The sequence below is a fragment of the Oncorhynchus clarkii genome, chromosome 5, assembly GCF_045791955.1.
Source record: "Oncorhynchus clarkii lewisi isolate Uvic-CL-2024 chromosome 5, UVic_Ocla_1.0, whole genome shotgun sequence".
NCBI classification, from domain to species: domain Eukaryota; kingdom Metazoa; phylum Chordata; class Actinopteri; order Salmoniformes; family Salmonidae; genus Oncorhynchus; species Oncorhynchus clarkii.
The window spans coordinates 16,756,002-16,780,068 of NC_092151.1; the positions used below are offsets into that span (position 1 = coordinate 16,756,002).

Sequence of the window (24,067 nt, forward strand, 5' to 3'; positions counted from 1 at the left end):
CATTATTTTAAAAAACAACCTTTGGCCAGAAAAAGCAAATGTTTGTTTCCCAGACATCAATGATGGATAGTCATATACTAGTGTTTTTAATAAGAATCTCTATCTGGGTTGTGCTTCACAATCACAAAGCATTATCAACAATAACTTTGAAGTCTCATCTGAATTTGGAACTATGTCACCTATGGCATAATGTCAACCGCAGCGCCAATCAGAGGGTGCGTTCGTAAATTCACTCTGGCTATCTACTCCGATTTCAGAGCACTCGTCTGTGTGCCAGAGCGCAGAATAACTGATGAATTTACGAACACACTTAGCGCTCGCTGGCTCTCCAGAGTGAATTTACGAACGCACCCAGAGTTAGCTGTTGGTGTTGCACTCACTGAAGAGAAACACACGAGAAGAGGAAGAAATCAGGTTTTATTTGTTGGACATACCAAGCGGAGCACCATGGCTTCAGGAGGAGAGTAAGTTGGTGTTGCTAACTAATGTTGGTTTGATCTTTTCCTAGATAGAATCCGGTAACCAAAAATGTTCGCTTTGTTAGCTGGCTAAAGTTTGCTAGCTTTCGGGTTTTAGTACAAATAACTAGCTAGCTACCTTATAGCTAATATCGGTATGCGTTTTCTATGGATGTAGCTAGGCATATAACTAGTAGAAGAGAACAGAGAATACATGCAAATAATATTGTTCTACAGAGTTATATGGCCGCAAGATTATACCAGTGTCGGTTAGCAAGCTAACCTTAGCTAGCCATGTCAAAGATAAAAGCCAGCCATCTACCAAACTGTTAGCTAGCAGCTTAGGTAGATAACGTTAGCTAGCTACGTAGCTAACAGACAGCGACATGAATTTGTGTTTGTCATGTTGTGCCAACATTTGCTAAGTGATGTGTATGTATATAGCTAATTTGACAGTGAATTTGATACAATTAGGTAGTCAACTAGCTACCTAAATGAGCAAACTCGTGCTAATGACTGTCCACTAGCTTTTGCAGTTTTTCTTGCTGTGTCATGTGGGGCCTGCACAACACTGTTAGCTAGCTAGATGCACAGCTGAATGATGTAAACGTTTAGCAAAATATTAGCATTTTGTACAGTAAACATCAGTGATGCTCCCCTTTTTTCCGTTCAAGAGTAAATATACATCTTATGTAGTTAGTTATATGGTACCTAATAGCTACTACTCCTCTCCTGTAGGATATTGCTGAATTTATATTTAATGTCTTTAAGGAGGCAATTGATTTAGGGGTCCTGCCCATTTCTATGACCAGGCCTAATTTCTGTAATCCACAAACCAAACAAAGATCCTATAATTATAGAAAATTGGAGACCAATCACATTAATGAACAATGATGGAAAACTACTTGCATCCATCTTTGCAGAAATACTTAAAAAGGGTATTGATCAAATCATTGATGATACCCAGTCTGGTTTTATGAAGGGCAGACATATGTAATAATATCCGACTAGTTTTGGACTTGATAGATTACAATGAGCACCTTATGGCTTTATTTTATTTGTAGAATTTACAAGGCTTTTGATACAGTTGAACACTTATTTTTGAGATTATTTTTTGGGGTTTTGGTCAATGTTTTCAATGTGACACTTTATAGTAATAGTAACAGCTCTTAAATTATCCCATGGAACCTCTGCGATTTGATATTAGAAGCAGAATTAAATAAGGATGCCCAATTTCTCCTTATTTGTATTGGTCACAAGTTATTGCACTTAATATCAATAAGGATAGTTTTAGGGGTATTCAGATACAAGATAAAGAGAATGTTAACAATTGTTTCAGGACACCACTTTTTTTGTCAAATAAGATCATAATGAAGTCAGGACAGCGATTGAGTGTATTAATTGCCTTCTCACATGTATCTGGTTTATCTCTGAATATTAGGAAATGTGAATTATTTGCATTGAAAACATGTGACTTAAACTCTGTAATATCCATGTAAAAGATGTGATCACATATCTTGGTATTAAAGTTTGCAAAGATCAGAAAGGGCCAACTTAAATGTCTCTCCTATTGTAGAGAAAATTTGAAAAATATTTAACTCCTGGTTAAGTGATCTTTATCTAGATGTTTACTTTTGTCAAAATCTGAAGGTCTGTCCAAATTAGTTTATACCTCCCTTGCCTTGGATGTTCGTCTGTCAGTAACTAAAATGGTTGATCCTAAATTCTTCAACTTCATATGGAGGAATTAACCTTATTAAGAAAAGCTGTAATATGTAGCACCCAAAGTGAGGGAGGGTTGACTGCTCAGGATTTTAAAACTTCAAATATAATCTTTAAGATCAAATGCATACAAAACAATCTAAGAAATAAGGATTGCATTTGGAATATAATCCCTAATTTAATATTACAACAGATTGGTGGTCTAGAGTTCTTACTCAAATGCACCTTTGATGTGGCTAAGATCCCTATTAAGCTTGCTAACTTTCATAAACAAGTACTTCTAACTTGAAACCTTATGTACAAATAACTTTTCCCCACAAGCTGTGATAATAAAGACATACAAAAGCAAGTCTTTCTTTTTCCAGAACTAGTTTGACAACCACATTATCTGGGTTAAACAGTTATCAAATAATGATGGACTACCATATTATTATCCAGAATTCATGAGCACACACATTGTTACATTCACTCCTGAGGAGTTTCAAATAGTTAAGGTGCTGTTCTTCTTTCAGGAGAATATAACAATACTCAAAGTGCAACTGCTGAGGATTTTGTAGCCTCAATTCAGCTAGAAGGAATTTACATTTTCCACACACACACACACACACACACACACACACAGTGCATTCGGAAAATATTCAGCCACCTTCACTTTTTCCACATTGGTACATTACAGCCTGATTCTAAAATGGATTTAATTGTTTTTTCCCTCAATCTACACCCCATAATAACAAAGCAAAAACATGTTTTTAGAAATGTTTGTAAATGTATTGAAAATAAAAAAAAACATTTACATAAGTATTCAGACCCTTTACTCAGTACTTTGTTGAAGCACCTTTGGCAGAGATTACTGACTCGAGTCTTGTTGGGTATGACTCAACGGCTGTCAGGTTGGATGGGGAGCATCGCTGCACAGCTATTTTCAGGTCTCTCCAGAGATGTTAGATTGGGTTCAAGTCCGGGTTCTGACTGGGCCACTCAAGGACATTCAGAGACTTGTCCCGAAGCTGCTCCTGAGTTGTCTAGGCTGTGTGCTTAGGGTCGTTGTCCTGTTGGAAGGCGAACCTTCTCCCCAGTCTGAGGTCCTGAGTGCTCTGGTGCAAGTATTCATCAAGGATCTCTCTGAACTTTGCACTATCTTTCCCTCGATCCTGCCTAGTCTCCCAGTCCCTGCTGCTGAAAAACATCCCCACAGGATGATGCTGCCACAACCATTCTTCACTGTAGGGATGGTGCCAGGTTTCCTCTAGACGTGACGCTTAGCATTCAGGCCAAATAGTTCAATCTTGGTTTCATCAGACGAGAGAATCTTGTTTCTCATGGTCAGAGTCCTTTAGGTGCTTTTTGGCAAACTCCAATCGGGCTCTCATGTGCCTTTTACTGAGGAGTGTCTTCCCATCTGGCCACTCTACCATAAAGGCCTGATGGTTGTCTTTCTGGAAGGTTCTCCCATCCCCACAGAGGAACTCTGGAGCTCTGTCAGAGTGACCATTGAGTTCCTGACCAAGGCCCTTCTCCCCCGATTGCTCAGTTTGGCCGGGCGGCCAGCTCTAGGAAGAGTCTTGGTGGTTCCAAACTTCTTCCATTTCAGAATGATGGAGGCCACTGTGTTCTTGGTGACCTTCAATGCTACAGAAATTGTTTGGTACCCTTCCCCTGATCTGTGCCTTGACACAATCCTGTCTCGGAGCGCTACTGACAATTCCTTCAACCTCATGGCTTGGTTTTTGCTCTGACCTGCATTGTCAACTGTGGGTCCTTTTTATATAGACAGGTATGCCTTTCCAAATCATGTCCAGTCAATTGAATTGACCACAGGTGGACTCCAATCAAGTTGTAGAAACATCTCAAGGATGATCAATGGAAACAGGATGTACCTGAGTTCAAGTTCGAGTCTCATAGCAAATGGTTTGAATACTTAATTAAATAAGGTATGTTTTATTGTTAATACATTTCCAAAAATGTCCAAACCTGTTTTCACTTTGTCATTATGGGGTATTGTGTGTAGATGAGGGAAAATATTTTTTTAACATAACAAAATGTCAAAGGGTCTGAATACTTTCCGAAGGCACTGTGTAATGAAATCTCTGTTAAGATGTTACTATTCCCTCTGCTGGAATATACTGGAATGTAGCCCTAGGATAAGTGAACTGGAACAAAGTCTTGTTGTTGTCTGGGAAATATTGTATATCTAATAAGGTGAAAGAAGTATCATACAAACTCATTCATAGAATCTAAGACCTTTTATTGTACACAGATTAAAAATGGCTATTGATAACAAATGTGAATTTTTTTAGTTGTCCCAGAGACTCTTTTGGGACCGTTCTTATTTCAGAAGATTGTAGTGAGTTAGAAGATTTTCTATTAAAATAAACTACTATTAATGTACATTTGAAATACTTTTATTTTGATCCAAATTATATGGACCCCGATTTGAACTTTCATTGTTAATGTTTATTTTTCATGGAAGATTCTTTATCCATAAAATGAAGTGGGCGGAGAACAAACCCGTCTTCACATTGTTTAAGATAGAATTGAAACATTAGTTTGAAATGATCAGTAAGTTTAAAATCAAAAAAGCAATACGTACCATAATACATTTTCAATTTGTCAAAATGTATCTCGACATTTAATAGCCCTGTCTGTTTGTTTACTGTTTGTATATTTCTGTTTTTCTATTTGTTTTGTTTTTCATAAAAATAATAATACTCTTCTTTCCTGTTAATTCTGCTAACTAGCTAACAGTGTGGCAGATTACATTTCAAAACCCATCAAAATAGAATGCCCATTCTAGTAGTTAGTTTCACTACTGTATAATTAGAAACTGAAAGCAACTGGCCAATAGTTATTCTAAGTTTCTATCTCTAGTTAGTAGGGACACTTTACTTTTCACCCAAAGAGACTACAGTTGATTTGATATAATAAGCTCATTACATCACACTAAGGGTTAAAGGAAACCCTTTTATCGCTTAGCATAACTTTCCTACATTCAACTAGCTTGTCAGTATGTACTCCCAGGTTTAATGATCAAGTATGTTACATCTTGCCAGCTGATATATTTAGCATCTCTTTGATTTTCCCTCAGATCGAAAAATGATGATCTATCCACAGCGATTTTAAAGCAAAAGACCAGGCCTAACCGGTTGGTTGTGGATGAATCTCTCAATGAGGACAACAGTGTGGTCTCGCTGTCTCAGGTGAGGCATTGGTGGGATGAATGAATGGGGCTGGGACATTTTAGTGAACCCCCAGTCTGCACTGAGTGATACATATTTGTTTCACCAGTAACTCATTCATTCCAGTTTTGCGGGCTGTGTTAGACTGTTACATCTTCACTGTGGGAGGTTCTATGTTAAATCAATAGGATTTAGTGTCTGACTGATTCCTCCGTCCCGCCCTAGGCCAAGATGGACGAGTTGCAGCTGTTCAGGGGAGACACAGTGCTGATGAAAGGAAAGAAGAGACGGGAGACGGTCTGCATCGTGCTCTCTGATGACACCTGCTCCGACGAGAAGGTCCGCATGAACAGAGTGGTCCGCAACAACCTAAGAGTCCGCCTGGGAGATGTTATCAGGTGAGATGGAACTGGATAACTTTGGCATCAATGAAGCATCATGTGTAAAACCAGACCTCTGCTCCTCCTTCAATGTACAGTAAAGCCCTGACATAATTCATTATTTTGGTGGTCCCACAGTATTCAGCCATGCCCAGACGTGAAGTACGGGAAGCGGATCCACGTTCTGCCCATTGATGACACTGTGGAGGGGATCACAGGGAACCTGTTTGAGGTCTACCTCAAGCCCTACTTCCTGGAGGCCTACAGGCCCATCAGGAAAGGTAACAGTGATCCAAACTCGGTCCTGTGGCCCCCCCTGCATGTTTTGTTTTTTGTCCTAGCACCACACAGCTAATTTAAATAATCAAAGCTTGATGATCAGTTGGGTATTTTAATCAGCTATGTAGAGCTAGGGCAAAAACCAAAACATACAACCAGGATGGGCCCAGGACCGAGTTTGGGAAACTGTGATCCAAAGGACAACCTGGGGTGTGTTAAGGCAGGCACCATATGGGATTAAATGTTTTGAAACTGAGGAGGTACTTCCTCCACTTGAACATGACCCTGTACTCCAGAATATGTTCAGGGTCATGTTCATTAAGGCATGATTTCTTAATGGAAAACAAGTATTTTTTTATTTGATAAGTACAGATGGTCCCTCCCTGTTTCACATCGATTCAGAGTGTTCTTTCGATTTGTGTACGAACAACCCTTGTTTGCTGGCACAGCCAGTGTGTCTCACAATATGATTATGAAAAACGCCAAGGACAGAGGATTAGGCATGTGGGTCAATGCTTAATCTCTGTTTGTAGGGGACATCTTCCTGGTGAGGGGAGGCATGCGAGCTGTGGAGTTCAAGGTAGTGGAGACAGACCCCAACCCCTACTGCATTGTGGCCCCAGACACAGTCATCCACTGTGAGGGGGAGCCCATCAAACGAGAGGTACGGCTATATTCAGTACCAGCACTGCTGCAGATTTCTATAGAGCAGCAAGTCTCTGTTACTACATCTTCAGTTGGATCTTGTGCATGAGAGCAAGTTAACATCAAAGCTGGAGTTTTCAGAGATGGGATTTTTCTTGATTATTCAGGAATTCCGGATTTTTCTGATCGTAGAAAACAATTTCTTACATTTGAATGCTATCTGTAGCCTTTTGCCCTAGTTTCTTATGCTTTACTAACCACATCTATTTCTGTGTTCAGGATGAAGAGGAGTCTCTGAATGAGGTTGGCTATGATGACATTGGTGGTGTGAGGAAGCAGCTGGCCCAGATTAAGGAGATGGTGGAGCTGCCCCTGAGACACCCAGCACTGTTCAAGGCCATCGGCGTCAAGGTGAGCTAAATACACCTCTCATCCTTCACGTCAAACCTTGTGTACAATTATTAGATACATGCCTAAAACTGGTTTCTTGTTTTAACCATACATTTTGATTTGGTTTGTTTATGCAGGTGAATGACTTGCTGTTGAATTACATTTTCATGTAAAACATTTTTTATCACTTCTAATTTTCATTCAGCCTCCAAGGGGAATCCTGCTGTACGGACCCCCTGGAACAGGAAAGACTCTGATCGCCCGTGCTGTGGCGAATGAGACTGGAGCCTTCTTTTTCCTTATCAATGGTGAGAGACTGAAGGACAAAAGCTTTTGTTATTTTTCATCAGCATTTCGTTAAATTCCATTTCAATTCAGTCAATGCATGAAGTGGATTGAAATTCCATTAAAAATACTTAAATGTTTTTAGTTGGAATTTCAATGTAACTGACTGAATTTTTAATTGATTGACCCTAAATCTGTTGTTCATTGATGGTCAGAATTACACATTCAGTGTGTTTGTTGTCAGGACGTTTCCTAGTAGTTGAACTTGTGCCTGCTAAATGTTTCAGGGCCTGAGATCATGAGTAAACTGGCCGGAGAGTCTGAGAGTAACCTGAGGAAGGCCTTCGAGGAGGCTGAGAAGAATGCCCCTGCCATCATCTTCATTGATGAGCTGGACGCCATTGCACCAAAAAGAGAAAAGGTGGGTTCACATCTTCTGATACAGTTTCCTTCTCATTCAATAGACCAATGTTCTTCAAACCTGTCCCAAGTCATGTTCGTTAGGGAGAAAGTTTTGAAACTGAGTGAAACGGGAAGGTACTACCTGAACTCAAGTTTTGCTACAATGTGTCCTACTGAACACAACCCTGGAGGCTCACAGGGTGTGCAGGCTTTTTTTCAAGCCCAGCTCAAACACTTTAAAAAAAAAGTTGAATCAGGTGTGGTAGCACAGGGCTAGAACAAAAGCCTGCACGCCCAGTTTGTGATACTTATGCTAAAATGTTTATTCTCCTGAGCCATTTACTGTGTTCGTATTCGTATCTTTTATTATTTCTGAACGTTGCATTGTTTTTTTAATTTAAAAAAAAATGTTGTCGTTGAATTTTTACCCCTTTTTCTCCCCAATTTCGTGGTATCCAATTGTTGTAGTAGCTACTATCTTGCCTCATCGCTACAACTCCCGTACGGGCTCGGGAGAGACGAAGGTTGAAAGTCATGCGTCCTCCGATACACAACCCAACCAGCCGCTCTGCTTCTTAACACAGCGCGCATCCAACCCGGAAGCCAGCCGCACCAATGTGTCGGAGGCTACACCGTGCACCTGGCAACCTTGGTTAGCGCGCACTGCGCCCGGCCCGCCACAGGAGTCGCTGGTGCGCGATGAGACAAGGACATCCCTACCGACCAAGCCCTCCCTAACCCGGACGACGCTAGGCCAATTGTGCGTCGCCCCACGGACCTCCCGGTCGCGGCCGGTTACGACAGAGCCTGAGCGCGAACCCAGGGACTCTGATGGCACAGCTGGCGCTGCAGTACCCGGGAGGCCAATGTTGCATTGTTGAGAAGGAACCTGCAAGTAGTAGTGGAGAGTCGCATGTGCGTACCGATAGGATGCATGGGGTGTGAGTAGCTCCGTTTTGTACCGATAAAACTGGTTATATGTAGAAGCCAGACAACAAAGTTTTTAAATCAAGCCTCTAAAAATCGATAGATCAATATATCCCCAAGCAACTGGGAGAGAGTGAGAAGTCAGTTATGTACAACAGCGACCCAATCAGTTGGTTAAGCGAACGCGACGGCACTAATTGAACAAGCCATGGCTTCCCCCAGAGGAAAAGACAAGGAGCAACTTGGAGATGCAAACAATGGTAATAAACAGCTAAAGGATATCCAGGAAAACATAGCTAAAATGCTCTCAATGCCCATCAAAACAAACAAACTGCTACAAGCTGTTGTTAAAAAAGTAGTCTATCATGTCATACATGCACATACAAGGCGTGTGCATGAATGAACAAGACCACAAAATTAGCCTTCTGGTAACAAAGTTGCAAACTTTAGATTAATTGGATCAGCAAGAAATCAGAATGAGACCAAACAACAGGAGAATATTGTCCTGCCGGAAGACGAGGAAAAGGGAGACGTTTCCAGCTACCTGGTCAAATTGATAAAAGGAACTTGACGTGAATATATCACCAGAGGATCTGGAACGATAGCATAGGATGGCGTGAAACAGAAGAACGCTAAATACCCTCGCATGGTAATCGTCAAGCTGTGGAACCAAAGTCAACATCAGACCAAAGTCAACATGCTGGCTGCACAGGGGTGAAAGGAGATCAAAATCCATGGCCAGTCCATTCGATTCATCCAGGACCTGTCTGCTAGGCTGAGAAAACCTGCACGGATTACATTCCCATCAATCACTGGAAGAAATTGGAATCAAATCTCAATTTAGCTTCCCGGCAGTGCTATGGGTATGGAAGAGAACGCAAAGGATGGAATTCACAAGCACTGATGAAGTCCTAAACAAGCTACAAGAAACCTTTCCCGTTGAAGGAGAGCCACCTGCCCTGAGGAGAGGAAGGATCAGGAAAAAGTGATAAGCACACTAGGCTACATACCTGGTCTTGGGCGTCACATACAATATTCTTTCCCCCTCCCCCAATACCATATTATGCTTTGCTCAAGTAACTGCTGTTCTCTAGGAAGTAACGATAGCAGTAGCTGATGCCAATGGGTTACATGGACACTGAAAAGAAAATACAAAAAAGGAAATATAGCATGTATGTCAATAACTATTCTGTGGGTGGGTGGATGTTTGCCTGTGCATATAAACAAAAACATCAACGCAACATGTAAAGTGTTGGTCTCATGTTCCATACGCACAAAAAGCTTCTCAAATTTGGTCCACAAATGTGTTTACATCCATGTTAGTGAGCATTTCTTCTTTGCCAAGATAAACCATGATTTTTACACAGGTGCACCTTGTACTGGGGACAATAAAATCCCACTAAAATGTGAAGTTCTCACACAACACAATGCCACAGATATCTCAAGTTTTGAGGGAACGTGCAATTGACATGCTGACTGCAGGTATGACCTCCAGAGCGGTTGGCAGAGAATTTAATGTTCATTTCTTTACCATAAGCCGTCTCCAAACATCAATTTAGAGAATTTGGCAGTAAGTCCAACCGGCTTCACAACCGCAGTATGGTGTCGTGTGGGCAAGCGGTTTGCTGATGTCAATGTTGTGAAGAGTGCACTGTGTGGTGTTATGGTATGGGCAGGCATAAGCTACAAGCAACGAACACAATTGTCTTTTATCGATGGTAATTTGAATGCCCAGAGATACAAGGATGAGATTCTGAGGCCCACTGTTGTGCCATTCACCCGCTTCAGCATGATAATACACACCCATGTCACAAGGATCTGTACACAATTCCTGGAAGCTGAAATTGTCCCAGTTCTCCCATGGCCTGCATACTCACCAGACATGTCACCCATTAAGCATGTGTGGGATGCTCTGGATCGATGTGCATGACAGCATGTTCCAGAACCCGCCAATATCCAGCAACTTCGCACAGCCATTGAAGAGGAGAGGGACAACATTCCACAGGTCACAATCAAAAGCCAACTCTATTAGGCCTCCCGGGTGGCGCAGTGGTTAAGGGCGCTGTACGCAGCGACAGCTGTGCCATCAGAGTCCTGGGTTCGCGCCCAGGCTCTGTCGTAACCGGCCGCGACCGGGAGGTCCGTGGGGCGACGCACAATTGGCCTAGCGTCGCCCGGGTTAGGGAGGGCTTGGTCGGTAGGGGTGTCCTTGTCTCATCGCGCACCAGCGACTCCTGTGGCGGGCTGGGCGCAGTGTACGCTAGCCAAGGTGGCCAGGTGCACGGTGTTTCCTCCGGCGCATTGGTGCGGCTGGCTTCCGGGTTGGATGTGCGCTGTGTTAAAGAAGCAGCGGCTTCTTGTGTATCGGAGGATGCATGACTTTCAACCTTCGTCTCTCCCGAGCCCGTACGGGAGTTGTAGCGATGAGACAAGATAGTAGCTACTACAACAATTGGATACTACGAAATTGGGGAGAAAAAGGGGTAAAATTTAAAAAAAAATAAAAGCCAACTCTATGCGAAGGAGATGCGTCACGCTGCATGAAGCAAATGGTGCTCACACCAGATACGGACTGGTTTTCTCATCCACGCCCCTACCTGTTTTTTGAGGTATCTGTGACCAACAGATGCATGTCTATATTACCAGTCATCCATAGATTTCCCAATGAATTTCAATTGACTGATTTCCTTTACATGAACTGTAACTCAGTAAAATCTTTGAAATTATTGCATGTTGTGTTTATTTTTTGTTCAGTAATAATCAAACTCACAGGAACTATTTTAGCAGGTAACCTAAATCATGCATTCAGCTAGTGAGACAGACATGGAAATAAAAACAAATAAAAAGGCATTCAAGGAACTTCCAAAGAGGCTGAAAAACAATCTCTACAGGACACCTGGAGATTATTATTCCCAACTACAAAAGACAAAAAAAATAACAAAAGCTCGAATAGCTTTTTCAAGAAATGCACTCAACATTATACTGGGAGCTAAAATCGATAATATAGTGATATCGGATCATTCTCCTGTATCATGCTTTTACACCAACAGAAAATACACCAACAGAAAATACACTTAGTGACAGAATATGGAGAACGAACAGCGCATCTTCAAGACCCTACATTTTATTATATATGTAAACAAAAAATGAAGACCTTTACAAATGTGGACAAAGAAAAGCAGACCCCCAACATCATTTGGGATGTTTTTAAGGTGTACATTATCAATCTCCTAATTATCAATCTCCTAATCTCATACTCTGCAAAAGTAAAATCTTGAGTTAGAAATGTAAATTAAAGAAATAAATCTTTGAAAAAGCCCATATTTTTTATTTTTTTTTACAAGGTAAAGAAGGAAATACGATTTCTGAATTTTAAGCAGGAATTTACTCCTTGAAGAAAGCCAAAACTACAGGTTAAACTCAAAGCATACTATTTAATGGGAAACAAACCTGGTAAACACCTCGCAGCCCTCACAAAATTAATACGCAAAACCAGTTAGTTTAAAAAAGGATAAGGATACAAACGCTTTAAAATCAGAAACAATGCTATTAATAATTTTAAAAGCTTTATTAAAATAACCTTTGGACTGATCCTATATAGCCGCCTTAGACTCAACAACCTTCACACAACCATCAGCAGAAAAAAATGACTAAAAATGGAAATCAACCAGCAATAAATATATTAGACAATTAAAACATTCACGGAGAAAAGCACCAGGGATGGATGGCTTTCCTATAACATTTTATTTGATATTCTGGGACAAAGTAGCACCCCTAATTATTCAAATGACAACACGCATCACTAAATTCAGTGCTTCTGAGTTCCATGTATCAAACTGTTATTTCAGTTATATTAAAACCAGGAAAATCTTGAGTCTGTAAAATAAAAAAATTCTTAAACAACGGTATGGCAGAAGTATTACCAGACTTGACACACAAACAGGGTTTGTTTAAAAATAGACACTTACAAACAAAAACATGTTTTAGTATAATACAATGTGCTAAGAAACAAGATGGCGATTCATCAATAATGACTATTGATGCCGAAAAGGCTTTCGACGGTCTTGAATGGCCTTTTCTATTAACTTTTTGAAGCATTCAACTTTCCAGCTGATCGTACATTTCGCAAAAATATATACAAATGATACATTATCTGATGAAATTGCTGTAGAAAGGGGTACGAGACAGTACTGTCTCCACCCTCCTGTTTTGGACTGGCAATGGAACCGCTTGCAAAAATAAACAGGACCTAAACATAACAGGTATTAGTAAACATGAGTATAAACTAAACTTATTTGACGACAATCTCCTGATAGACCTGAATAATATTAAACTCAATGCCTCCTTGTTAAAAATATTCTCAGAATATTCTAAGATCTCAGGATATAAAATTTACATGGAAAAAAAACGGAAAAGGCAATAGGAAAAATAACTGGTGGACCACAAAAAAAATATTAAACGTAGGATGCTTAAGTGACAACACATTCTAATATTGAGACTCTTTGCTACAAGACTCGAAATTGAACTCCGGTGCATCCTGTTTCCATTGGTCATCCTTGATGTTTCTACAACTGGATTGGAATCCACCTGTGGTAAATTCAATTGATTGGACATGATTTGGAACGGCGCACACCTGTCTAAATAAGGTCCCACAGTTGACCGTGTATGTCAGAGCAAAAACCAAGCCATGAGATCGAAAGAGTTGTCCGTATCGCTCCGAGACCAGATTGTGTCGAGGTACAGATCTGGGGAAGGGTAGCAAAAAAATGTCTACAGCAGCAAGGTCCCCAAGAACACAGTGGCCTCCATAATCCTTACATGGAAGAAGTTTGGAACCACCAAGACTTCCAAGAGCTGGCCGCCTGGCAAAACTTAGCAATTGGGAGAGAAGGGCCTTGGTCAGGAACACGATGGGCACTCTGACAGAGCTCCAGAGTTCCTCTATGGGGATGGGAGAACCTTCCAGAAAGAGGATGTTTTTCAGCGACAGGGATTGGGAGACTAGTCAAGATTGAGGCAAAGATGAACGGAGCAAAGTACAGAGATCCTCGATGAAAACCTGCTCCAGGGTGCTCAAGTCCTCAAACTGGGACGAAGGTTCACCTTCCAACAGGATAACGACCCTAAGCACACAGCCAAGACAACGCAGGAGTCTGAATGTCCTTGAGTGGCCCAGCCAGAGCCCGGACTTGAACATCTCTGAAGAGACCTGAAAATAGTTGTGCAGCGACACTCCCCAGCCAATCTGACAGAGCTTGAGAGGATCTGCAGAGAAGAATGGGAGAAACTCCCCCAAATACAGGTGTGCCAAGCTTGTAGTGTCATACCTAAGAAGACTTTAGGTTGTAATACTTAGGTAAATGTGATCAGTTTACTTCATTTTTTAGTAAAAAATTTAAATGAACCTGTTTTTGCTTTGTCATTATGGGGTATTGTGTGTCGATTGAGGGGAAAACGGTTTAATCTATTTTGGAATATGGCTGTAACGTAACGAAGGGGTCTGAATACTTTCTGAATGCATTGGAGGTTTATAACATCGAATTGTAATACATATAGAATCGCGGGAATCGCAGTGCATATTGTATCGGCACCTAAGTATCGTGATATTGTATCATAAGGTCCCTATCAATTCCCAGCCCTACCTGCAAGTCAGCATTTTGTTGGACGGTGTACATCATGTGTGTCCTGTACATGCAACTAATACAACTTAAAACATGGGTCTCTAGGACCAGGGTTGAATGACACTACAGTAAATTCTCTATAAGATGAAACTCTTATACCCTCTACCATAAACTTGACCTCCTTGGGGTCAACAGAAAAAGTAATTAACCCTCTGTATTGTCCTGTGTAGACACACGGTGAGGTGGAGAGGCGTATCGTGTCCCAGCTCCTCACACTCATGGACGGCCTTAAGCAGCGTGCTCACGTCATCGTCATGGCAGCCACCAACAGACCCAACAGCATTGACGCCGCCCTCAGGCGATTTGGTAAGATCCCCCAGTGCACTTGTAGACCTAGGATGTAACAGGTTCGCTTCTTAAATCAAGTTCTTAGTTTTGCCAGAGGTCTCTTGTATTTGACTAATATCTTCATCCTTTTTTAAAATTCTTTGTCATTACTGCTTGTGTATCAGCAGGGTTGGTGGTAACATAGAAATAAATTGGAATTGAATCTATTTATATGCTGGTTAGTGAGGCTGACCTTAACTGTGTGATGTTTCTCCTCAGGGCGTTTTGACAGGGAGGTGGACATTGGGATTCCTGACGCAACAGGCAGACTGGAGATCCTTCAGATCCATACCAAGAACATGAAACTGTCCGACGATGTCGACCTCGAGCAGGTGTGTGTGTGTGTATATAACACTACTGTAATTTACAGAGTGAGGTTGTTGTTACGAGAATTTTGTTCTCAATGTTCTTAAACTGAACTTCAATTAAACTACTCAGTCTGCAACCCAGAGTTTGTAAGATTCTGGTTGAATGAAACAGACAGAGTCCCAGCTTGCAATAGTCAGAATGTTTACTCACGAGAGCGCTCTGAAGTCCATTATACACAAAGACATCCATTTTATAACTTACGCACATACGTCCACACAAACAGTAGATATCCTACGCACATACATACACGCGAACAGTAGGTGAGTTGTATCCTTTTCTCACCACTGTTTATCACTACCCAGCCAACAGTTCCATTCCCCCGAGATTAGAGGAACCTTGAGAAGGACTCCCTGTCCTATCATAAGTTTCTCAGAGTTCTAGCCAGGTCGGGTCAAACACAGCTGAATTGTTCTCGGTATTTTCTTAGGCACACACTGTCTCGCCTATACTTCTAAATGGTAAAGTCTTAACTTGTCCTATACACACACATTAAATAATTCTAGTCTTATGATTCAAATACATTTCACTCCATTATACAGTGACAGGGTAGAATACTTTTAGTCATTATCTTAACATTACCTTATACATATAAATCATTTAGTTACTTACCATTACCTTAAACATATCAATCACATGAATTTCTATTATATCAGTTGTCAATGAAACATTTTGTGTATGTAAGGTAGAATGAAAAGTTGAGAGTGGGTTTAAGTGAAGTCCCTGCCATGTTGATACTGTATGTGTGACCATGTCTGTCTGTGTCCTCCAGGTTGCCAATCAGACTCACGGCCACGTGGGTGCTGACCTGGCTGCTCTGTGCTCTGAAGCCGCCCTGCAGGCCATCAGGAAGAAGATGGATCTCATCGACCTTGAGGACGAGACCATCGACGCAGAGGTCATGAACTCCCTTGCCGTCACCATGGACGACTTCAGAGTAATGAACTGGATTATTTTCTCCAACACACACAGCACTCAAAGTAGCTTCTACTGCACTGAGAACTTTATTCACCCTTCGGTTTTTCATCACTATGCAAATCTGCAGCATCCAGTATTTGTCTTTTTGCTAATGGTCTGAGGACAGCTGTAACTATTGAGCATTAGAACCAGTCGTAGCAGAGAATCGTTAAGCCAGCTGCACTAACCAGTTGTATGTGGGTTGTGTTTCAGTGGGCTCTGAGCCAGAGCAACCCATCTGCCCTGAGAGAGACTGTGGTGGAGGTGCCCAACATCAGCTGGGAGGACATCGGTGGTCTGGAGGATGTCAAGAGGGAACTCCAGGAGCTTGTACAGGTAGGCCATGTTCTAGTCGTGGGGTATGTTACTGATGAGATGCAGATTTATATACCACAAAATCTAATGTCATTTGTTGATTGTGTATCATTCATTGAAAGAGTGAGGAGTCTGAATGATGAATCCCTTTACAGGTGTTATCATTTTACAGTGGTCCCTGCAGCGTACGTTCAAACCTGTGATTAGAACGCTTATTTAGAACGTCCAGTTTTGATGACGCAACAGTCAGCATTTGAGCTAGCCACACTTTTTTTCCCTCACAGAAACATTTGTCACAAACAGTCCTTAAAAAGTTATGTCCTGAACGTGACCAGTTTATTGTAATTTTCAGACATTTACAGAAGTAGCGATAGCATACACAATAATCCAAACTGGAAAATGTAGCCTACATTAGTCCTAGTGCTAACTGAGGAAAAGACTGAGGAAACCACAATATGATTCAATACTATTCATAATTCATCACATCACGGGTGAGCTCACGATTGATCTAAATAATTGAGTAAATCACTTTCTAGAAATCGTAAGTAATCAGACCATGGGTAGTTTGTGCGCGCCGCCATGTTTGTTTTTTCTCGTCAACCAAAGATACGAGGAGTTTGGTCTGTTTACAGTATGCATCATGAAGAGGGTGTGTCGTCTACGATAATTCACTTCCCTTCATTCACTTCTGGAAGTTTACCCTTCACTTCATAACATCTTTTGTCTGACAGACATTTACTTGACACCCAGAATGCATTGTATGATGTCAACAAACATGGCTCCACACATAGCTGGCAAATAGCTTAGCATTAGCTCATTATAATCAGTAGAACATTCAAAAAGTATTTTACACACATCATAGGTATCCACTACAATCTATGCAATAATCAGAATGCATTATTTATCACCAGTACTTGAAAACATGTGAATAAAACTGTAAATACATTATGCTCCATACATACCTACTGTATGCTACAGTAGAAACGACAACACGATATACAGGATATAAGGCACTAACTTTGATAGGAACGCACACATCTAAAGTTATTATTTGTAAGGAAAACAACAAGCAAGGCAATGCAAGCACCAAACAGAATTTCCCAATTTGTGCAAGTCTGCACAAATGTCTGCATACTTGATCTGCAGAAACATTGGTGAAGTGCTTGGGCTCTCCTCGAAGAGAGAAGTTTGTCTTGGTCAGTAAAGCCTCAGACATAAATTGTCCTCAACACTGAAATGTGTTACTTCTATGTGAATTAATGAGGAGGTGGAACAGACCTCAATTCAAACTGTTGTTAAAAAAATATTACTTGTTAGAAATAGTTTTAAATTGTCAAGGGGAAAAATAGCCTTCAGATAATTAGCAGGCAGCGCGTGTTAACTGTCCTGTTGCCAAACAATCCCATTTTGGAACAGTGAGTGCATTCTGACATCACGTGCATAAAACAACTCCTGCCGGGGAGACTGTTAGAGATTATTTGGAACTCACATGAAAAGCTTAATTAATGGTTTGTCTAACCTTCACGATCTTCTTCTCTTCAGTACCCAGTGGAGCACCCAGACAAGTTCTTGAAGTTCGGCATGACCCCATCCAAGGGCGTGCTGTTCTACGGACCCCCAGGTTGCGGTAAGACCCTGCTGGCCAAGGCCATCGCCAACGAGTGCCAGGCCAACTTCATCTCCATCAAAGGGCCCGAGTTGCTCACCATGTGGTTCGGCGAGTCTGAGGCCAATGTCCGAGAGATCTTTGACAAGGTAAGGCTAAACCGATTTATCGAGATCCCTCTAACCTCATATTTACCTGTATTTTATGTTGTAGTTGTATATTTTTTTTAATCAATTGTATGACATCTAATTTGTGTGTTACACATGCACAAAAGATGGTTAATAAATGTGAGACACTTATTCTCTTTTTCCATTGCAAAACGTTTTCTGTTGTGTGCCCCAATGAACCTATATCGTACCCTCCTAAACCCTCGATCTTCCAGGCTCGCCAGGCCGCCCCCTGCGTGCTCTTCTTTGACGAGCTGGACTCCATCGCCAAGGCGCGTGGCGGCAACGCGGGTGATGGTGGTGGAGCAGCTGACCGTGTCATCAACCAGATCCTGACGGAGATGGACGGCATGTCCAGCAAGAAGAACGTCTTCATCATCGGCGCCACCAACAGGTTGGCCATCATCACCTCAAAGAAGAGCACTCTGCTTCACTGTTAATTTGAGTTTAAAAAACATTTCTAGCACTAGGCTTGCTGCTCTACACAATATTTTATGGTTTTACTTGCAATGATGATATGTGGTAGTCTTCCCGACCTCAGTTGATTTCACTTTGTTCTTAGGTGGACAATAAGGTACTGTAAAATGAGATAGAAATGTAGGTTAAGCTAAATGACTAAACTGTGTGCCGTACTAGGCCTGATATCATCGACCCGGCCATCCTGAGGCCCGGCAGACTGGACCAGCTCATCTACATCCCCCTGCCAGATGAGAAGTCCCGCATCAACATCCTCGGAGCCAACCTCAGGAAGTCACCCATCGCCAAGGCAAGCCTCTATCTATTTATGTGTATCTGACCATGCGCTGACATTGTGCTGACTGAACTGTTTTTCCCACCTCGGTCAGCATGTTCTGATTTGAGGGGTTGGGGCTCATTAAATGTCTTCATTCCAGGCTGGGCTACATGTAATGGGTAGAAAATGGATTTGTGGGAAAAGTTGTTCATATGTAAATTGCTGTGTTTGAAACAAATGTATTTTATAATCCCATTTACTGTTTGATCTTTGTCTGGAAGTACTCCCTCTACCCCTGTATGATTAAAGGATGTGGACCTGGATTTCTTGGCCAAGATGACCAATGGTTTCTCTGGAGCTGACCTGACAGAGATCTGCCAGAGGGCCTGTAAGATGGCCATCAGGGAGTCCATCGAGAACGAGATCAGGAGGGAAAGGGAGAGGCAGACCAACCCCTCAGCCATGGTGAGTTTAGTCACTAATGAATCTGTATTTGTTCAATGACGCAGTCTAGACTATAGCTAACTTTGTGCATGTGAAGCCTGGATAGTGTAGGATCTGGGCAAATCACCAGCAGATTTAATTTCAGGAAGACACAAAACAACATTTCTGTATTCAATATTAAATGACTGAGTAAATCAACTGGGACATTTATTTGATTTCTATTCATTATGTATACACAGAAAGTATTTATTTTACAAGGGAGAAGGGATGATGCATTTAACCTTAAACTGATTTACACACATACCGGAGGAAGAGAAGGCGTGATTGTATTTTATAGATAAGTTCTTTAACCCCCCCTTCACCTCTTTCTATCCCTCTTGCCCCCACAGGAGGTGGAGGAGGACGACCCTGTCCCAGAGATCCGTAAGGACCACTTTGAGGAGGCCATGCGTTTCGCCCGCCGCTCCGTCAGTGACAACGACATCCGCAAATACGAGATGTTCGCCCAGACGTTACAGCAGAGCAGAGGCTTCGGAAGTTTCCGGTAAGCAAAACGCACATAATACATAGCGGATGATGGTGTTGAATAATACTGTTACCTATCTCCGCTCCCATATATCCTAGATACACCACCACTGGGGATTTTCATTCAACTTTTCTTACAAAATACATCTATTCCATGTACAGCTAACAAGCCATGTGTTTTACATAAGGAATGTACTGACAATGCCAAGCTGGCTCCCCCTGATATTTACTGTAATGAGCAAAACAATTCCTGTCCTCGTCTCAGGTTCCCCACTAACTCTGCGCCAGGGGCCGGGCCCAGCCAGGGCTCTGCTGGTGGCAGCGGTGGCACAGTCTTCAACGAGGACAACGACGACGACCTCTATGGTTAAACCACACCATGACCCACAGTGGACCAAAACACAACCACTCTGTGGACCAAAGTTTCCTCATATACATTCTGGCAAATCTGTACAATGCCGCACAATATACACAAAAAAATCCCATTATTTACCAACCTTTCTCATCCCCCTTTAATAGTTAGACAGCATGTTGCAGCTTGTCTGTGTTCTGGCACTGCAGGACTTTTTCAAATCTTGTATGGATTTAAGGAGGGGGGGCAGAAGCCTGTGAGTACTTCTGACTTCATATGTGCAACTAATGAAGGATATAAAACTAGCCTGTTATAGAGGGAGGGGAATTGCTTATGACTTGTAATGTATGAATATATAGGGTTTAAAACATTTAAATTGAATTGTACGAAATTAAAACAATAAATTAACTGGTGAATAGTGGGTGTCAGTTTGCAATTTGTACAGATCTTTGAAAAGGAATAAACTTCAACCATGAAACCAATCAATTATTTTGGGGAAATATGTATGCTTGCAATACAATCTTTATTGACAACTTTAGTAGTGGATGAAATAAAAATTTAAGCAATTTTAGTGCATATAATAAATGTGCATATTCAAGTGTAACAAACAATGTGAATAGTAGAAGTGTCTTGGACAATGAATATACATAGTTTAATGAGAATAAATGTGTGATTTACAAAAGTGAGTGCAGTTTTTTACAAAACTGGTGTGTGTGTGGTGGGGGGGGGGGCGTTACTTTTGGCTAATTGGAAAAAGTGATAATCTGTGTTAGTGCGCTTTTTAGAATTAAATATTTGAGAAAAATGTAGCCTAATAATAAATAAATATTAAAATATTTAATGTTCTCTGGCATCATACCCAATAATGCTTGGTATGCAATGCAGGCATGTGATGTTTCTGTTTGGGTATGTTTTTCTCCCTCACATAGCACGGGTCGTAATAGTCCCATTCCATTCCGGAGTCCCACACACCGTTGTTGAGACCGTCGCTGTCCGCGGATAAAATCCGGAGCGAGACACCTGGAGAAGCGTTTGCGTAATTAGCTTGGCAGTGATGGAAAAAGTATCCAATTGTCATACATGAGTAAAAGTAATGATACCTTAATAGAAAATGACTAGTAAAAGACACCAAGTAAAATACTTGAGTAAAAGTATTTGGTTTTAAATATACTTAAGCGTCAAAAGTATAAATCATTTAAAATGCTTTAAAATTATGCAAACCGGGTGGCACTTTCCCCCCCTTATTACAGGGATAGCAAGGGGCACACCAACACTCAGACATAATTTACAAACGAAACGTGTTTAGCGAGTCCGTCTGAGGCAGGGATGACAGGGATGTTCTCTTGATACATTAAGTGCGTGAATTGGACCATCTTCGTGTCGTGTTAAGCGTTCAAAATGTAAGGAGTAGCCTACTTTTGGGTGTCAGGGAAAATGTATGGAGTAAAAAGTACACTTATTTAGAAATGTAGTGAAGTACAAGTCAAATAGCCCCAAAAACGACTTAAGTAGCACTTTAAAGTATTTGTACACCACTGTAGATAGACACAGCCTAATGGTGGAGAACATTTGATATTCATACTTCATGTAAATGTAAAACCGCTATGTTCTAGTAGGCCTAATGATGGCTCACCGGCGCTTGCTCCAAAGTCGCTGTCCAATCCAGGGCCCATGGTGGAATAGTTGTCAGATACAACAAAGCATGACATCTCTTGAGGTATGCTACTGGTATATTCACATTCGAAGTCAACCATATCAAACTGGTGTTCTATGTTGTTCAATAGCTCCATGGTGCTGCACCGACGCATGGGCCTCTGGTCAGATGTTACCTGCGTGCGTAAAAACAGTCATTCATCACATGTATCCAAGACAGACTTCAAGGGTTACAAACTAATTTTAGGCTAGAAACCACGAACTAACCGTTGAGTGTGGATTATTTAGCGTAGGCGAGTTGGGTGGTACAAGGTTAGGCCGTTCTACCTCTGAATCACTTGACTGCGGTAGGACAGGGGCGCTTCTGCGCCAGTTCATTTTGTTCCTGCTGTACATTCGTGACCTACGCGTCTGGTCGACCCTGGAGGTGGCCAATATGGTGCTCTGCGTCCTCAGAGACTCCAAGCCACCGCCTGTGGCCCCGTCCGGCCGGATGAATCGGATTCTCTGGTCCACTGCTGCCCTCTCCTTTGACGAAGTTCTTGAAGAGTTCGAGGGCTGTGTCCGAATTGTCTCTGCAACCGAGATGTAAGCCCTTTTCCCATATTGATTTGGCAACAATGGCGTCTCGGATATTCTGGTCATTCTCTGGCGCATCGACAGAGTAGACTGTAACATACTATCGTAGTCCTCTCGTTGTCTTTTTCTGTTCTTCTTTGAACAAATGTGTAACTTGTAACCCAGAAACAAACAGTTCAACAACAACAGAAGAACCACACACGGTAAGAGTAGAATAATAAGTAGCGTTAAACTGGTAATTGGCAAACCATCACTCCGATTTGAGGGTGGTGTTGATGGGCCTATTTGCGACATTTCATAACAAATAGTTTATAGGATCCAATTCCAGAACACAAGATTTGTGAGTTTGTTCAAAATTACTTATCCTAATTGGTTATTTTCTGTGAGCACGCAGGTGTTTTGTGGCACCAATCAATTTCACTATCCTGCGTTTGAACTCTGCACAATGAGTGCTTGGATTTTGTGCTTGGCAAACCCTGTGTCCATGGTCTCTTAGATTTTCTGCTTCAAGATCTATCCAATTTGTTTGTCACCACAATACATCTCTGCATTTAAATGAGCATATTTTACTCCCAAAATTAACCATTTGCCCACAGTCAAATATATAGACATATAGACAATATATATACATATAGTCTATACATATAGACAACCGAATGGAGGCCTACTCGAAAATGTTTGAGACAATCAGTTGTGTTGTGACAAGGTGGTATACAGAATATAGTCCATTTGGTAAAAGACCAAGTTCATATTATGGAAAGAACAGCTGAAATAAGCAAAGAGAAACAACAGCCCATCATTACTTTAAGACATGAAGGTCAGTCAATTATGAAAATTGAAAGAACTTTTAAAGTTTCTTCCAGTGCAGTTTCAGAAACCATGAAGCACTATGATGAAACTGGGTCTTATGAGGACCGCCACAGGAAAAGAAGACCCAGAGTTAACTCATCATTCGTTACCAGCCTGAGAAATTGCAGCCCAAATAAATGCTTCAGAGTTCAAGTAACAGACACATCTCACCATCAACTGTTCAGAGGAGACTGTGCAAATCAGTCCTTCATGGTTGAATTGCTGGAAAGAAACCACTACTTAAGGACACCAATAAGAAGGGACTTGCTTGGGCCAAGAAATATGAACAATGGACATTAGACCAGTGGAAATCTGTCCTTTGGCCTGATGAGTCCAAATTTGAGATTTTTGGTTCCAACTGCTGTGTCTTTCTGAGATGCAGAGTAGAGTGATATTTGCATGTGTGGTTTGCACTGTGAAGCATGGGGGAAGAGGTGTGGTAACACTGTCAGTGATTTATTTAAAATTCAAGGCACACTTAACCAGCATGACTACCACAGCATTCTGCAGCAATACGCCATCCCATCTGGTTTGCGCTTAGTGAGACTATCATTTGTTTTTCAACAGGACAATGACCCATCACACCTCCAGGCTGTGTAGGGACTATTTGACCAAGGAGAGTGATGGTGCTGCATCAGATGACCTGGCCTCCACAATCACCCGACCTCAACCCATTTGAGATGAGTTGGGATGAGTTGGACATTAGAGTGAAGGAAAAGCAGCCAACAAGTGCTCAGCATATGTGAGAACTCCTCCAAGACTTTTGGAAACCCTATTACGGGGGCTGAGTCGCTGGCTTACTGGTGCTCTTCCATGCCATCCCTAGGAGGGGTGTGTCACTTGAGTGGG

General features: G+C 41.6%; 2 protein-coding genes across 2 annotated transcripts; one reads left to right on the forward strand and one right to left on the reverse strand.

Moving 5' to 3' along the window:
* Window positions 1-275: 275 nt before the first annotated feature.
* Window positions 276-20,555, forward strand: LOC139408461 (transitional endoplasmic reticulum ATPase-like). The gene is made up of 18 exons (XM_071152385.1): window positions 276-464; window positions 5,266-5,377; window positions 5,582-5,754; window positions 5,875-6,017; window positions 6,549-6,679; window positions 6,940-7,071; window positions 7,256-7,358; window positions 7,623-7,756; window positions 14,516-14,651; window positions 14,892-15,004; window positions 15,811-15,975; window positions 16,209-16,331; window positions 17,853-18,065; window positions 18,299-18,477; window positions 18,720-18,849; window positions 19,126-19,281; window positions 19,650-19,804; window positions 20,051-20,555. Exons 1-18 carry the CDS (start codon window positions 448-450, stop codon window positions 20,154-20,156), a joined length of 2,421 nt encoding a protein of 806 aa, XP_071008486.1. The 5' UTR covers window positions 276-447; the 3' UTR covers window positions 20,157-20,555.
* Window positions 20,556-20,990: 435 nt separating this feature from the next.
* Window positions 20,991-22,663, reverse strand: LOC139408463 (huluwa). The gene is made up of 3 exons (XM_071152387.1): window positions 22,058-22,663; window positions 21,771-21,966; window positions 20,991-21,157 (listed from the first exon to the last, which is right to left on the reverse strand). The coding sequence occupies exons 1-3, from the start codon at window positions 22,661-22,663 to the stop codon at window positions 20,991-20,993; spliced, it is 969 nt and encodes a 322-aa protein (XP_071008488.1).
* Between the last annotated feature and the right edge of the window lie 1,404 nt (window positions 22,664-24,067).